This window comes from Varanus komodoensis, unplaced genomic scaffold (genome assembly GCF_004798865.1).
Source record: "Varanus komodoensis strain SLA01 unplaced genomic scaffold, ASM479886v1 scaffold24, whole genome shotgun sequence".
NCBI lineage: Eukaryota > Metazoa > Chordata > Lepidosauria > Squamata > Varanidae > Varanus > Varanus komodoensis.
The window spans coordinates 231,861-249,934 of record NW_025335641.1 but is presented as its reverse complement, the minus strand read 5'-3'; the positions used below and the strand labels follow the sequence as shown (position 1 = coordinate 249,934).

Sequence of the window (18,074 nt, the reverse complement as noted above, 5' to 3'; positions counted from 1 at the left end):
ACTGCTTATATAACAGAATATGGTTTATATTTAAGAGCTATGATAGAATGCTTGGGGTATTTTCTTTGCAGTTATTGTCCATTTATAGAAATCTAACTTGAACTACAGTATACTTACATAGCAAATTTACATTCTCAATAATGGTCATGAACTCTTTTTTCCAAACATAAAAAGTGTAATTATTAGGTTTTGACCAGTTTAAATAAATGAACTTACGTTAACAGAAACAAAGATTTCTTCTTGCCTATCTGCTTGCACATTCAAGCACACATATTCATGCATGAAAGGTGTCTTTGGAAAGTCAGTGGGACCCTCCTGGGTTTGGCGCATGGGTTTCTGTGAATAGGGTAAATTATTCAGTGTCATGTAGAAGCTGATGAACACATGGGCAATTTCCTGCTCCTTTAGCAATCCCTATCCTATATTGCTCAGGAGATTCTATTTTAGGAATTTAAATGGCTACAATGAAGAAAGAGGTAATGTAAAACTTCCTTCAGTTAACTTGTGTTTCTGCTGCTCCCATTGCTTGTCATTGTTTGACCTTAGTAGTGAGACTGCTGCCACCGGGGAAAGGAAGGAAGGGGAGCTGTTCTTGCCCCCTTTGTAGCCACAGTGCAGGGGCATGCTGACTGTGCCTTTTCAGCCAGCTGTGCTGGTTTGGGCATTGGATTTGTGGGGGAGGGGGAGAAGGTTATACTTGAATTTAATTTTGCTATATATCATGTATTATGTTATTGAGTTAAGTATTCCTGTTTTGATTTCTGCATTGCTTTTGTAATTAATACTGTATTTTGTATTTGAATTTGTATTATTTCTCTTGTATTGTAAGCTGCCCAGATACTGGGCTATGGGCCAGCATACAAATGTAGTATTAATATCCAAGCCATTTAGTTAATTGGATCTAATCACTTTGTGGTACCTACTGATACCATGAGTGGAACAGCATACACCCTGCCATAGTATTCTGTTTGGTTGTGCTCTGCCCCTTCATTCATGTGGACAATTGAAGTTCAGGTACAAATGTGCAAGAACACTTAGCTACCACAAAGATTTATGGTGCATGCCAACAAGACAAACATAGGAGCAGATTGGTAGAAGTAATTTAGCAGAAGCATGGATGATGCTGAACAGGGGTTGGCAAATCGTGACAACATGGCTCTTAAACAAAATACCAATAGGTGATGATGAGGCATCCACTCAGGAACACTGCGCTAGCAGGTCAAGTAAATTGCAACATTGCAGGGAAAGAGTGGAACAAGCTTCCTGCAGGCTCTCATGTTACAGGAAACACTGCTGAAAAGATTCTCTTTGTCCCAATGTAATCTCCTTCCTCTGAATGATAAAAGCTGGGCTTGGGACCTATCACAATTCACAGCACTTGACTGTTTATCTGCTAATCAGTCACTAAACACACCTATATCTGCGACTTCCAATGGTAGGCCAACCATGGATAAATCGAAGAAAAGTTTCTGAAGAAAACCAAAGGTTTAATGATATGTGGGTAGATTAATTTGCTTTTACTGCTGACAAACTTATGGGGTTTGCTGTTTAATGCATGCAGCCCTTTAGCACTGACTTTGATTCTTCAGGAAGCTGTTCTCTATTCAAAATATATTAAAGGAGTCCTATTGGTTATAATGTAAGATTAAAAATAACAATTTTTAGTGACTGAACAAGAGCTGCAGCTAAATCGTAATGAAGATATACATAACACTGCATATATCGTTTTTTACCTTAATGCTGTCTTCATTTTAGATGTCAAAAGGGTTTTGCGGCTCCCAGTGTTTTTGTTTGTGTGGGAAATGGGTCCAAATGGCTCTTTGAGTGTTAAAGGTTGCAGACTCCTGATCTAGAAGAAACATTGCAGGAACTGCCCCTATTCTTATGCAAATCACTGGAAAAGAATGTTTATGTTGACTTGTATGGAGAAAAGGGATGGATAGCCTTTGGATGTGGGACACACAACTGCAGCTGTGCCTGAATCTATGCCAGAATCAAGATCCACTTCGGAAACATTGTTTTCAATGTTTTGTTTTTCTTATTGTTTGCAAAATACTTTGTAGTTGGCCCCGCAGATTCTTAGATTTCAAGTGATTGATGTGTGTAAATTCAAAATTTGGAACTGTGTTTCTGTATATGTATACACATACCCACAAATCCATTTTTCTTTTGGCTTCCTGTTCAATTAGGAGATCAGCCAAATCCTGCACCAACAGGGCAGGTAGATTACACCAAGGCATGGGAAGAGTACTATAAAAAAATGGGTACGTTTTACATTTTGTCTTGATTTATAAGGGTAATGTGTATTTTGCTTTTAACAAACTTTACTGTATCATGCACTTTTAAAACAAAAACATTGCAAAATCATGCAATAGGTGTAAGTGCTGCTTTTACTATGTTGCCTCTGGGAAGAATTTGGCAAACATCTCATGAATGCTTCTATTTTGTTGGGAAATCTCTATTTCATAGCCTTAGGTTTACACTCAGCATCTTGTAACTGTACTGTAGGAGTTATGTTGCAAGCATAGCTATTTTACATAGAGAGTAGAATAAACTGCATGGTAACCTGCCATGTTCTACCCCAGGGAGTACCTTGCTTTAGCCTAGTTTGTGGAGACAGCAGTATTGATTAAAAAAAACAAAAAAATGACTCTAATCCTCTCTATAATCTCAGATCCAACCGTCCTCCCACTGACCATACCCTTCCAACTAAGGGAAGTGGCAGTTACTTCACTTGATAGGTTCAGTTCTTACAAATAGTAACATGGTCCAGTTTGTCTTGCCAGAGATTAGTTGAGAGGGGATCCCTATTTTCCCAAATCTTAGTGCTTACTCATTCCAGATACACCAGGGGTAGGTGTCTTCAGTATTGGTATGGTTGAATATCATGTGGGAATTATATGGGAAAGGGAGAGGAACAACAGAAATGAGATAGAGAAGGTCTTGATCAACTGGAATTTCATAGACTGTGGCTCATAAAATCATGTCTTGAGATAGTTACTTTCAGTTTCCACTCTGATCGCAAAGTTAGTGTTTTTTGCTTGTCATTTTAGGATTTCAGAAATTATATTCTGTATCCAGCCCCATATATTTTAGTCATATGGCTGACCTAGGTATTCAAATGAAATAAACAAGTTCTTGATATAATCCTAGCCAGTTTTGTTCTGGTATTTGTGGGCTGAAGAGTATTCATTTATTAAAACTATACTAGAAACATGAGTCCTTGAACTGTTGCACTGTATGTCAGAGAAGGAAAATATAAATAGCATTCACAAGGACTACACCTTTTAGTACAATTCATTAAATGGTAGAATTGAGTCCTGGTTATTAAAGAACATTCTGAAACAGGGAATTGATAAAATGTTTCCAGTTAAAGGGATCCCAAGGAATGTTAAATTAATTAGCTGTGAATATAAATGTTTTATGAACAGATGAAGCCAGACAATTTATTGATTTTAGAATTAGTGCAACAGACATTAGTTTCACATAAATGAATCAAAGTTCAAAGACAACTATGTTGTCTGCGTTCCTTCTGTTAAGGATATATCCACTAAGGCCCACACACTGCCTTCTAAGTACAGTGGTACCTTGGCTCACAAACTTAATCCGTTCCACGACTCTGGTCGCAACCCAAATTGCATGGGTCCCCATAAGGTTCAATGTAAATAAGGATAATCTGTTCTGTAACTATTTTTTTAATCGCAAAAATTTGAAACAGAGAGCAACAAAGATCACGCCCCCCACCCCCCGAGCACAACTGCAGAGCACAACTGCAACCACACTCATCTTCCCTGCACAGGCACAACCGCAATCGCAGCCATTTCCTCCCCACGAGCATGACCACAGTCATACCTGATGCGGAGTTCATGACCTGAGGCAATTTTTTTCTGAAATTTCTGTCCACGACCCGATTTGGTCGTGAACTGAGGCGTTTGTGAACCGAGGTACCACTGTATTTGTATTCCATTACAGAAACTAGGACTTTTTTTCTATCAAAGCATGTGTATAATTGTGTCTTTGAATGAATATATAGCATAAGTCTTATTTGTGGCTGGCCATAGTACCCTTATGTTGCTTTTCTCTGTTTCTGCTGATACAAAATTGAATCCTGCTAGAGACAGTATAAATGATTTTGGATCCAGTGATCCTGTTAAGGAAATGGAAAGTACTCATCTTGAAGCAACCAGCTCTCTTTGGTGGTGTGTAGAGTGGTTGTTGCCATGCTGGCAATTGAGTGTTGTGGTGAAGAAGAGGTGACTTGCTATTCTCATGGCCAGTATGTAAACCTGTAAAACTACCCTCTTAGCAAGTTAGCAGAACAGTCTGCCTGGCTTGCACTTTTGCCGACTTATTTATAAAGCTTGCTTAGTAACTTCAAACATGGAGTTAACACAACAGGCACTTTGAGACTACTGTCTGGTTTGATGTTAAGGACTTCCAGAAAATACTGCTGCAGCAGTAGGATAGTTCCTTGTCTTTATCCATTTTTATAATTAAGTCTGTACTCATAATTGAAGTGTGTATTTACAATGAAAGTATTCCAGTTATACTTTACCAGGTTATAAAAATCCTCTGTTCAAATTTAAAGTGCATTAGTAGACCTCAGACATAACATGAAGAATATAACCATTTGATGCTAAGCTTCTTGCCTACCGTAAAGCTGATAGACCATTTTATGCATAATCTGAAGAACCAGTATGTTGGGTAGATAGGGCTTGGACTTTAGGTTGGCAGTGTTTGTAAATGAAACACTGGTGATTATCTCGCAGCCTAATCTGTTTTACAAGATTTGCTATTTGTATAAAAGGACAGTTCCATGTACCTCCAATCTATTTAGAGGATAGGAATGTATTTTGACATTCCTTTGGTTCCTTTTGCTACCATTGTTTAGAAAATGTGCTAGTAATAAGAACTGAGCTTTCATAGCTTCATAATTTAGAAAGGTGATGGAAGATCAAGGACATAATTTAAGGTTGTATATGATCATACGGTTTAGATATTTGTGGGGAGGATGACAATTATCTTCAGTGTTTTCTGGAATGTTTAAAAATTATGGAGTCATATTCCCTACAATTCAAGTGGTACTGCTTTCTCCTTTTAACATTAGGTAAGACTATAAAAATGCTAATTGCTTAATTTTAGTGTGCTAGTTTTAAAATATGTGATTTAACACATGTAAAATAAGTAGTGAGTTAATTTAAACAGCTCCATGGAGTCATTATATTTGAAAATTACTTAATTTGCTTCCTTCCTGTATTATTCTGTATGCTGCTACTAATATAGTAGTCATTGAAAAAGGAAGAGAAACATGATGATTACATTGTTTGACAGGGAAAGCATGTTTCAATTTTGAAGTCATGTTGGTAGAAGTGTTCCTACACAAATTTCATCAGTATTGCATGCTTCAGGGCTGGTTCCATCCTGTAGTGGAAAATGGGAGTGAATTTTATTTACACTTACCCAAAGGATAATTCAAGTTCAGGTATATTATGCAAAGTAATATCTTGGTTTTGTTTTAAATTCTGGGACAATTTATATAAGCACATATTGCAAAAACTTGGAGATTTAATATAATCTTTCTCTTTTATTTGCACTAAACTTCAGATAAAGCATCAAATAACTCTTCCAATGTATTCTTGTCTGTAATTGTGGTGTACCTGGGAGTTGTTTACATTAAAATGTGGGGGGTTTTTCAGGTCAACAAGGGCAGCCACAAGATTATTCAAAGGCTTGGGAGGAGTATTACAAGAAGCAAGGTAATGTTTGTTAGAAATGAGATTATTTTGAGCTTCTTTTGTCCCTTTTATGGCACCAGAGTTGTCTAATATATGTTTGTTCTAGGTCAGGCAGTTCCTGCTCCTACTGGAGCCCCACCAGCAGGTCAGCCAGATTATAGTGCAGCATGGGCTGAATACTATAGACAGCAAGCAGCCTATTATGCCCAGACAAGTCCACAAGGAATGCCACAGCATCCTCCAGCACCACAGGTATAACAATCTTGAATTATCTAGCTCGTGTTTCAGATTTCTTTCTTTCTTGTTGGGGGTGTGTTTGGTTTGGTTTTGGTTTCGGTTTTCCTTTTTCGCATGTCTCCCACTTTGATACCTTTCTGGAGTATGCATTATATTACTTGGCAAAGGGTTATTTATTAGTAAATGAATTCATGCTCTTTTAACTGGAGTTCTGTGTCTTTCTTTACATACATTCAGTGTGTTTGATCTAAAAATTTCTCCTCCCAGGGTTTTTGAAAGCCATGCAGGAAGCCCACCACCATTACATTAACCAATTTTTCTTTCTTAAAGGCTTCACTCCTGAGTTAGCACAATTTAAAAAAGATTTTCTTTAACTTTTTGTGTATTTCTTATGTATTTCTTCGCACAGGGCCAATAATAAGAAGTGGACAATACAGTATTTGCTTCATTATGTGGGGGAAAAAACCTTTGTTAAATGTATGGATGCAGACGCCTTGATGAAGATCATAATTTTGTTTGGTTTAAAAATAGTGTTTTTGAAAATGTACAAAATATCTATCACTACTGATAGGAGGTAATATTTCTGTGTAGAAATGGAAACTGGTTTGTTTTTAGTACATTAGTGTAGATGTACACATTCCAGCAAATGTATTTGCAACTATTATGTGGTCAATGCTTTGTGATATAAATGTACTTTTTCAATGTATACTTGATCACTTTTAAATGCCTGTTTTGTGCTTTACAATAAATAATATGAAACCTCCTGTGTCGGTAAGTTGGATATGTGGATAATTGGAAAATTCAAGGATTTGTTAGTAATACTGTACATGTACACAAGTAAGGTTACCCCTCCCCTTGAAAGTTTGGGCTTGACATTGGTATTCTCCCCTTGAAAAATAGTTATAGAAGGATCTCTTTTGTCCTTGTTTGCTGTTTAGCATCTTGGTATCTTCCTCGTTCTACTTGATTAAAAACTGCATGTATGTGAAGGTGTTTCTTGACATACGTCTACTGCATTAACAGTTGAAATTTCTTTTTTTTTTTTTTTATTCATGACCACTCTCTCAGACCCGTATAGCTGTATAGTTAATTTGTATTTATACGTGATTTAATTCTTCAGTATATTTTTCAGGCTTGTTGTTAAAATTAGTTACTTGAGAAGGCAAAAATGTGCTAAGCAATTAGCTTGCAGCACTTTGCTTCAGAATTCAGTGTAGTAAGGATGCTTTACTTTTTAGCTACCAAACTGCATTTGTCTTAGAAACATGCTTTTGGAGTCTGAGAGTGCCTAACAGAAAAACAACTTGCAGATGAGGAGGTCTGTTTTTAAATGCTAAAGACTAGTCATTAAGCTATATTTTGAAAAGTCTCCGTAAAAATTTTACTTCTAATACTTCATACTGAAAATTGATATTCTGATAAAATCCACTGTTTGCTTATTTGCATATATTAGATTACATGCAATACAGTCTGTCTTGCCATTGTCTGTTGAAGTGCAGGTTTGATCCAGCCAGTATAGAACTAGCTCTGTAGGGGTGAGGAGGACTGTGCTGTGTATCATCCTTGATTGTTCCTTCAAGGAGCATTGCACTGTAAGTACATCAGAATGACAAAATGATGAACTGCAACAGTATCTTTTTGTCAGTGTTCCACATAATGCAAATGCCATACCTGTGTGAATATTATGTTGGAATAAAATACAGTGCTAATATCTTAGAAAATCATAATTGCTTCTTAATTCAGAAAACTAGGTATGCATAAATATGCCTGTCTATGAGGTTTATGGGTAAGTATTCTTGAGACATCTAGCTTTAGCTAAAGAAATTGTCATTTACCCAAGTAACATTGTTCATTAGGGGTTCAGAAATGAGATAAATTCAGATGTAAACTTGTGCATTGTTAACGTTTAAAATGCTTGTCAGGAGGAAGTTGTTTTGTCTTCAGTTGTCTGCATATATTTGGTAATATAGGAATATGTTAAATTTACAAATCTTTATTAGCCTTATCTTTGGAAAACATTTTGTTGTTTTGGAGTATACACTTAGGGTGGCTACAAGAGAAGAATAAAATGAGGTCTGAATGAAGTAGTTTTACTGCACAGATAATTAGAAATGCATTTTGTTGTACTGTAGAATCAAGGAATTATTTTTATCCCAATGTAGGTTAGGATTTACATTTTGAAGACTGCTAGGTGGTTATTAAATCTGTGTAGAGTAGGCTATGTAGTTTCTTGATCAAATATTTTGCATGATTAGTCTGTAGTTTATTGGAGAATGGTGTAATTACTAACTAAACAGAACAAAAATTCACCAGATTCTTTATCATTCACCAAATGGAGGCTGTTGATTTTGATTCATTTAAAGTATAAAATCTTTATTAATTGCAAACAGTGCAATTATTTATACTTCACAGTGCCTTCCCAGACCTTCCACCTTAGGTTCTGCTGCAAAAAGCACAGGTAAGCACAACCTAAGGAAGTGTATAAATACATATTTCAGTATATTAATGTTGTCCCTGTGAGATTTTTTTTTGTGCTTGTGTATTCAAAAGCAATCTGCCAATATCTTTCCCCAAATGTATTGCTATTCATGGTTTCATTCCAATGGAAAGTCTGAAACAATTATTGACATTTCTGGGTAAATGTGTATCTTTATTTTTAAAACATTAGTGGATTGCTGCAATAATTTTTGAGTAAGTCACTTTTACTATTTTTCCCTCAATAGCTGAGTTGTTACAAATGAATATAAATTTTTTTTCAAGATACAGGAAATATTGGTCAGAACTTCAACAGCCTTCACAAATGCTTTAATAATGTTAAACAATGTTATACCCAATACTACTTATTCAAGAATACTTTGTGTTTCTCTCAATCCCATAATGAATCTAAGTTATACACCATAATACAAAATTAATCTAGCGTTCTTATTTCATACAGAAGGAAGACTTGAATTTTGCAGAATAGTTTTAGAAAGCATGTGTGCCAGTGAAATGTTAACAGTTTAGCAAATCTTTCTTTTTTATAGCAATATCCTTCCTACCTTGCTATTTCAGCTGAACTGCTGTATATTTTTGCCAGTTTAAAATGTTTTGTATATGGCTTAACGAGATAGTGTAACAGCTAGAATTTTTCAGTTCAGATAGACAAACTAAGGCAGTACCATCAGTTTTTTGTTTGTCACTTAATATAATGTTTTAATTTTATCAAAAGTCCTGTTTTTCTCTGCATCAAAGAAAAATATTCAAAAACCCTGCCTTCATTTTCACACACAGTGCTGAAGATGCTGCAAGCACCAAATCATAGCTCATAAAATCAGGTCCTGAGATAGTTACTTCCAATAAAGAGGATTCCTTTGAGTGTATGGCCATGGTGAGCCGATGAGCATGGACCATAGAAGGGCTCCATGTAGAAGGTAAAATTGGCAAAACAATACCGATTTTAAATGTATCCCATACATAATGGTGTAGGGTATAATTTGCCTGTTTTAATCGCTTCTCATTCTTTAAAGTGCTATTTGCCTGACCATAAATGTTCCATAATTTGTTATGTGGTAATAATACAGACCATCTATCAATTTACACTTTGCTAAATAGTCAAGCATAGATATGTTTTGCATTTCACAACTAAATTAATAGTTGTACTTGGATTCCCTTGAGCCACTTCATTTTTTTGTTATAGTTCAACATGTCAGATTTCATTTTTATATGAGTATTAGTTACATGCTGAGGAGTTTCATCTTGGTTGGATTTTGTTACACCATTTTAAAATAAAGCTTTTTTTTCTACTCCATTTTAGTCAAGGTAGCTTAAATTGAAATCAACATCAAGAACAAGGGATCTAATAGAAAAATGTTGGTGTAGGGAATAAGATGACCTGCTTTTAATAGTCATTATATTTCATTTTAAATTTGCTGGTGGACCTATAGGCATCTTCTTGCACTAAGTGTAGCTTTTCTGTTAAATTTGTGAGATTTCTTTGAAAGCATTGGGTTGGATTGAATGGTTTTGTTCCACTCATTGAGCTTGAACCTTTAGATCCAGTCTGTAGATGGTTAGTTTTCCTTGTGTAGTTCATTGCTATAGCAGAAAGAATAATTGTAAATTTTTAACAGAATATCCTAGGCAGAAGTGAGAGTAAATAATATTTTAAAATAAAATAACATCTTACTTTCAAGTCATAGTAATGTTTACAGATCATTCTTCAGTATGTATCCTGTATAGGATATGCTTTGCTAATTAAACAAAAGTAAGTGTTATCTAGATTTGTTGCATAGATTACACGAGTGATCTTAATAGCTAGGTAGTCTGTATCATTCACTAATCCTTTCTTTTAAAAATCAGCTGCTGAGAACTTTCTTTTCAAAAGTTTAATGTAGAGCTTCTAGTTTCTCTTTGTGTACTGGTGGTTCATAAAGTAAAATAATTGGGCTCTACTGAGTGCGTAGATTCACCTTTCGTACTGGTAGTAGCCTGTCAAACGTTCTGTTTATGCAATCTTTATCCTATATGCATGCAAGATGCATTTTCGTCCTGAGATAGTATTCTCTACAGAAACTACCCGTGTTAAAAAAAAGAAGACTTTCTTTTAAAGGCTACTGTGATGGGAAGTATCTTAGGGAGATGCAGCTTGGACGTGAGGTAAATCAAATGCTTTACCGTATGTTGTGTTGAGCTTGCAATATTGACTTTGTATGTACTCATGAATATGCATTAATTGTAATTTTTTTTGTATGAGTTCTCAATAAATGTAAACCAATGGGTAGTTACTTGTTTTTTGTATTATTTTCCCTGCAGTATTTCTAATACAAATATGAAGTGCAAGTGACACCTGTCTTTGTAAAGAAAAATACTCGGTTTTAGGAACAGAACGTATTTATTACTGTACCAAATTCAAAATACAGAATAGGAATTTGATACACTGTTACACTAAAGAAAAACGAGTCATCTCCTGGACACAACATAAAATTGAATTATTAGAACCAATAAATGTAGTATAAGCCCAAATCAAAGTGGAAGATTCTATATTCTATATTTCGTATCTTTTCATTCTGAGTTTCCAGTGCATATTTACTGGGGCTTAGCTGGTTACTGCTTATAGCAAACATCTACTGGTTTGTTCTAAGTATATTTATCAATCATATACATATAATCTTTTTCGTAAAATGATGTAGTGAGATGATTCAGTAGATAAGTTAGACAAGATGAGATACAAATTGAAAAATCATCCACTATCATGCTGACACCTTCAACCTGAATGATACAAATTTGGTTCAGTATTCCAGGCAAGATACTGGACAATTTCTGCCATCTAATATAAAATGTAAATGCTTGATTTCAAAGAACCTTGATTTACAACTTCATGTAGACTTGGTAATTACATAGTTCTGTTCGCAGTCTATTGTGAACTTTATTTAATTCTATTAATTCAGATTAAAAGGAAAACAAAGCATAATTTAAACTGCTGCATTAAGGTTTGGATACTGAATAGTTTAACCAAGAACATACTTTTGTTCATAAAGTTGCCAGGACCAGAGAGATGTAGAATGAAGTAATGGGTCTTTGGCTTTTCATATGGTTTGGGCCTAATTTCATACCTGAAAACAGTGAAATAAAGGTTACTCTCAGTAGCAAAATACATATGTAAAGTAGCCTATCATACACATCTGTTAATTTTTACCACTCTGATGCATACTTCGTTGTGGTGAAGAACTGCTGGAGCCATACGGCAAGCTGCTTTGCACACACAGCCTCGCTTGTCTGATGGAATATCATTACATGGAGCAATGCAGTGACATAAACAAGCAGCCACCAGGGTACATGTTTAAACTGAGCCACTGTAGTTAAATGAATCAAACTTCAGTTGTCAAAGTTCAGTCAAGCCAAGTGAGAATCAGACAAATGGGAAACTTATTTGAGGAATGATAGACAACTTCTTGTTGGCCCCACCATAGGAGTGAGATGGATGCAGTAAATTTAGAGAAGGAAGGTTCCAGAAAAAGTAGGATATTTAATAGTCATCAGCTAGAGAAGAGAAGAGAAAAGAGTTAAAAAAGAGATCAACAGACATGAACAAGAACTGAAGAGCTCAGAACTTGATAAAATATTAACTCTTACTTTCAATAGTGAGAATACAGGTGCTAGCTGATGTTCCTCTACAGTTTACTGCTTTACACATATATTCTCCTTCATCTTCTGGAAAAGTTTCTGGTAAGTAAAGACAGTATGTTTCGCCCCTTTCAATATACTGATAGTCCTCACAGTCCTGTAACATTTCCCCTTCAAACCACCATGTAACATCTGGCTTGGGTTCTCCAGTTATTTTAACAGTAAACCTTACTGGTTCACTATCAACAACAGATAAATTTTTAAGAGGTTTCTTGAACCATGGTGCACCAGACCGTGCTTGCTCTTCTTCATCTTCATAAACAGAACCATTAGCAATGCTCCCAACCTCCTCCTCCTCCTCTTCTTTTTTCTGCATTTAAAATAAAAATTAGGAAAACATGTTTTGCTCATCAGAGTAACTTCATATTTGGAATAAAACCTCTCATAGTACAGAAGCTATCAACTTTTCAAATTAATTCTGTGCCCACATGTTACACAGGGATAGCCCATTTTGTTCTTAACCTTCACATTAGCCCTCATACCTTTTGTAATGCTGCATCAATTTCCTTCTGTTCAAATTGCATGCGAAGCAATTTTTGTTCTTCAATCCTCCTCTGTTCCTCCTGTTCCCTTGCCTTTGCCATTTGTTCAAATCGAGCCTTCATGTTGACCTTGTGTGTAAATGGTGCTTCAGATTTTGTGGCTGGTTTTACATCCACTTCATCTTCCTGAAAAAGTGGAGTATTTTTTCAAATATTTTTTCTTCAAAGTAGGAAGGAATCATAGAAATTAAAAAGATTTCAGCTAAGATTGATCATATAAATGTGTGTGCTCAAGCCATCATTGAATGCTATGTGTGCCACTGTAAATGAATTAAGTATGTAACAAAATTTATGCTTCAGAACCAGTTGGTGGGAAGGTAGGGTTTAAATACAACAAAAAATGTCAAACTGGGACTTTGGAATAGTGGAAAACAACAAAAGGGCTTCTAAATAAAGTAGTGAACATAATTCAAAAACCGGAGGAGTAAAAAGGCACAGCACAAGTTGAAGCACATCTTACTTTCAATAATTTAGAACATGGGTATACAGATACTGCCCTGTACACCAAGTTCTATATGTGCATTCTCTCTATTATCAGAAACCAAGGAAAATATGAAGACACAATACATTTTACTTGAATCAATGGGAATATATAAACCTTGGCTGAATCTATTACAAAATTTGGTAGGAAGGGAAAAACATGTTACAAATAGGGTGTGAAAAGTGGACAAGGGTACTTGTGAAGTGGAGGAGGTCCCAGTTTCATGTATCTCTACTAAAAAATATTTGTGTGGTTAAAATGACTGGACAGCATTTACAAGAGGTAAGTAAGCCTGAGGATGCTGAGAATAATCTTACATGCCTTAAAAAATTGACTGTGAAGAGAGAGACTGAAAGTTCCTTAATAGGAAGTTATCAGAAGTTTTGACTTGCCAAAATACCCACTGTGTACACTTGGTGCAGTCTTCATGCACTGAGTGTACATACATGTCTATAATATATGAAAGCACTGAAGTAAATTAGGAGAAATGTTCTCCATAGACTTTCTAGCCAACTGCAACATTCTTGGTATGGTGGCTTGAAAAGAATGGAGTGTAACTGAGAAAAGGCTTCTCCCTGGTTTTGGAGGTACAGCAGGACCCCTGTACACACTGGTTCAGTTACTGCATTTTCACTTAACAGTGGTCTGAAAGAGAAGCCGTAAAGTGCTTCCTTTCAGTGAAAATTCTTGATTTAATAGGAAAAGAAAAAAATTGCATGCTAAGGTTGTTATGGTATATAGCAGTGATGGCGAACATTTTAGAGACCAAGTGCCCAAACTGCAACCCAAAACCCAGTGATTTATTGCAAAGTGCCAACACTGCAATGAAACCTGAATACTGCGGTTTTAGTTTAGAAAAAACTCACAGCCAGTCCAAGTAAATAGGTTTGCCACCACTGGTATATAGTAATAATGAATCTTCTATCCATGAAATGGTGAAAAAAGATGTACATGTACAGTATATAGTGTTTGCTATTATCTGTGTTTTCAGGCATCTGCTAGGAGGCTCGAAACCCATCCCTCCAGATGGAGGGGTCCTACTGTGTAATGCAGATTTTTTACATATAGAATAACTTTGTTTGCACAAAATGGTGACAAATTGTGGGTTATTTAACTCATTTGTGTGGATGTATGGTGTCTGGCTTTTTTTTTCTGTAACACATTCGCTGAAGATGAGCTTGATTGGAGACTGAGCATTATGTACAAACCCAGACCAATGGGTGGTTTAGGGGCTGAGCAAATCGGTCTGGGTTTACAGAAAATAGAAGCCACTTACATTCTTACAAATAATGGTTTAAGTAAACCATGATATGCTGCTGTGATAAGCACAGAGCTATTTTGCACAGATCTATGTATATCAGCCAAGCCCAAAAGACTGGTTTATTTCAGGGTAAGATAGTACTAAGTTTTTAGAAGGCAAGCTTGCAATTGTTGTTGCTGTATATGGAAAAAGAAGGGGTAAGCCCATTAAAATGATAAAATGAATATATACAGGTAGTTGCCCTCCAAGTGCAAGCAGCAACAAAATGAAAAACAAAGCTGCTCTGAATACATTCATACATCGAAACACAAAGACATATGCATAGAGGCTGTACCATCAGAAATTAAAGATTAAAACAAAGATGATAGCTGAATTTGAGGCTTCATTGCCCTGCCAAAGTGCTGATTTAGAGATTTGTGAACTGCTGCCTTGATCCAACTTGATATTTCTATCTGTAATATCTCAAATCTGCAAAGGAATCTTCATTGGCCTCCCTAAAAATAAACCATAGTTGATTTCATCATGATCAAAATTTAACAAGATTTAAAATTGTGTCAGGGGAGATGATTGAAAATTTATCCCAGTATGTCCAGAAATATACATACGTAGGGACAGATCTGCATAACAGACTTCTTAGCAATGCAGCTTTTGAAGTTGCCAGAAATACATCATCCAAAACTGAACAGTTCACTGAATTTCTCTGTACTTGAATCAGAACTATACAAGCTGAGATCACTTGATTGTATTTCAAGCAAAAACTGCCTTTTAACAAGGTCCAGTTTTGTATTTACAACCCAATTTCTTCCAGATGAGAACAGACACAGAATGGGGAGTAGACACAGAGCAGGTGTTCATTCTAAGTGGCGTTTGCTCTCCTAGCCTCTAGCCAAAAGTGCCAAAGTAAGTTAAAGAATATCTGGCATGGTTCGTGCCTTATGATAACACTGTTGGATAAAGGATGTTTGTGAATTTCTGCACTTCAGCACAAAATGCTGAAATTTCAAGTAGAAGCATTTCATAAATATTCCTGAGTTTAAAAGAAACTGTAAGATAGTGTGCACAATTGAAACTTGCCTAATTTAAAAGTACTATATTAACTTTCGTTGAATTTATTTTGTTTTTGTGACTCATCAAACATGTCAAATGCTAAATATTACAGCATTTCATCTATCAGATATTAAATATCACTAAATATTACTGAATACTGAATGCCCTTATAGGTCAACCTGAAACTGAAATCAACCTATTTTGGAATATCAGATCTAATACTTTCACATACCTGGTAAACATATATTTGACAAAGCACAAAGTTCAAATTGAACATTTGAATTTACACGCATCCATGTGTTCCTGAAAGGGAGGGGAGGGGCAAGGCAGGGCAGGAACAGGAACCCTAATTCATGGCTTATAAATTGATACAGTTTACAACAGCTCTACTGACCTGCTCCAATCTAGAAACAAGTTTCTCCTAGTTTCCAGAATAATTTTTTAGATAAACGAATGCTTTGTAGCACAAGTAGTGGATCCCACAAGCACAATAGAATCAGTGTATGTGGGGCAACCCCAGTTGAATCTTTCCTATTCCCACAGGCAATTTGAACTGCATATTGACACATCCTGCAGCTCATTTAAGTCACTATCCAAAATAATGCCCATAACCATCCAAACTCGGGATTATTGATATACAATTGAGCATTGTAGGGTAGGATTGCCTCCACAGTTCTGCCTGGCAAAAGATATAGAAGGTTTATTTCAATTATTTTGCCTCTGCTCAGAAGGATTCCTTATATCCTGCTGGAACCTCTTCCCTTCTATGCTCCCACAATACACACACCGCTAGGCAGCCAGAGACCATTGGAATGTGTCCTTAGATTCATAGCAAGAATTTCCATGCCACTCTTAATTCCATTTTCACCATGGATATTACCATAGTAATGTTGCACTATAAATTAGGACTTAGCAACACAGACCTTTGTGTACAGTTTCTCATGTATATAGTAGCTGCCAGGCTTGACATGCATTTTAAAATTACATAGGAACTTTATTAGGTTCCTGAGTTTATTTTATGTGTTAAATTTGTGTCCCACATTTCTGCCAAGCCGTCCACGAGGGGTTAGCTTTTTAATTCAAATCTATTGCAGCAGCACAAGTAGACAATGCATGATCCCTTTCTTCTTTATGGTCAATTAAAAAAAAGTTTAGTGGACAAGGCTCACTTAAACTTTTGTTAAAGGGTTCAGGATATGGCCATGAAGGGGATGGCCATATAGCAAGACTTAATAAATCACAGGAACCTCATAGCTTTAGTTTTTCGAAATAGTTTATGTTTGAAGGTTCAGGATTCTTACCTAACTATCATTCTGCACACTTGCTAGATATCGAAGACTGGCACCAAGCCAGTTACAGTGACAAAGCACCAGTAAGTCCTTAAAACAATATGGTTGACAAATCAAGTTAAGGTACCAAGATGGACACCATTAAGGGCACAATCCTGACATTGTCAGGGGAGGAAGTCATAGGGTTATGAAAATCTTGTAGCTGAAACTCTGAGCCTCCACTGTCCCCTTGCAGCTGCCATAGATAGAATCACTCCCCCAAGGTCACAGATGTACTTTGGAGGGAAGAAAAAGTGCTGTGCTGGGAGCAGGAGGGGAGGATGAAAACTTACCTATCAGTTACCCAGCTTCTTCCCATTCCTAGTGCTTTATTTAGACATCCAAAAAGGGCCACCTAGATAAAAACTAGGGCATGAGGTACACTGGGGATTGCCACTACGACACCTCGTTTGAGGCATGCTATGAAGGTTAGCCTCCAAGTTTGGAGGCTTTCTTGCATTAAGGGCAAGGGGTGCTAGGATTGTGGCCTAAACAGATTAATGTTAAAATATGCTAAATGTTAATTTTTAATATATTTAATATTTAAATGTTAAATACTAGGTGTTAATGTTAAAAATGTTGCATCTAAAACATATGTCATAATATACAAACGCAGAATTGTAATGTTAAAATGTTACAATAATATAAAAAGATTCGATTTGTTCTTTCACAGTTTTATATGGTCTTCTGACAAAGATGAACAGTTGAAACATATTTGATTCATTTGGAGTTATACTACATATTCTCATGAGTATCCTTGTATGTTTTAACATCACAGTTAAAAGATGTACTCTGCCAGTTAGGTAGCATTTACAAGTGATACAGGTTAAGCTACTGCTTTCTCAAAAGGAGCATCTACAACATTGTTAAGACTTTTTCCAGGGGCGGAATGCATTCTGCAGCAACATCTAAAATGGCATTGCAATAACCATAATTGGAATTGTATGATACAAGAGCTCAGCCTGCATTGCTTCCTACAATTGGTAGTTGTCTCATGCAAACCCAAACCAATTCCCACAGGACAGCTTTTTGAGGGCAGTAGTCACTCTAACAACCTGTAGCTTGTTCTAAGGATTGCTGTACCCTTGCTGTACCCTTACTGTTGTGCCATCCAAGCTTGGGCAACAGACCACCAACTGGCTGAGTATGTGTCCCAGTCCAAGAAAACTCACGGTCCTCTCAATACCCATTCAGAAAGAGACCCAAAAAAGGGGGTGGGATGCATTTTTGCACTAAGCAGCTAGAATTTGGGGGGAAGTGTAACGTGTCCATTGCCCTAAA

The 18,074-nt window shown here is 36.2% G+C and overlaps 2 protein-coding genes across 15 annotated transcripts in view; one reads left to right on the top strand and one right to left on the bottom strand.

The window, feature by feature from the left end:
- FUBP1 (far upstream element binding protein 1) overlaps positions 1-10,731 on the top strand; it is a 43,203-nt gene extending 32,472 nt beyond the window's left edge. The window contains exons 15-18 of the mRNA XM_044432237.1: positions 2,190-2,264; positions 5,697-5,756; positions 5,842-5,987; positions 7,467-10,731. Of these exons, the coding sequence (XP_044288172.1) occupies positions 2,190-2,264; positions 5,697-5,756; positions 5,842-5,987; positions 7,467-7,505 (320 nt within the window). The 3' untranslated portion in view covers positions 7,506-10,731. The remainder of the gene's footprint in view (positions 1-2,189; positions 2,265-5,696; positions 5,757-5,841; positions 5,988-7,466) is intronic.
- A 92-nt stretch (positions 10,732-10,823) lies between these two features.
- NEXN (nexilin F-actin binding protein) overlaps positions 10,824-18,074 on the bottom strand; it is a 41,483-nt gene continuing 34,232 nt past the window's right edge. For 11 of the 14 annotated variants that reach the window (XM_044432406.1, XM_044432412.1, XM_044432405.1 and 8 more), the window contains 3 exons: positions 12,617-12,802; positions 12,084-12,444; positions 10,824-11,990 (listed from right to left, as the gene is read on the bottom strand). In XM_044432406.1, the coding sequence (XP_044288341.1) occupies positions 11,977-11,990; positions 12,084-12,444; positions 12,617-12,802 (561 nt within the window). In that variant the 3' untranslated portion in view covers positions 10,824-11,976. Of the gene's footprint in view, positions 11,991-12,072; positions 12,445-12,616; positions 12,803-18,074 lie in introns of those variants that run through there. The other 3 variants (XM_044432418.1, XM_044432409.1, XR_006414943.1) reach the window with 2 other exon arrangements.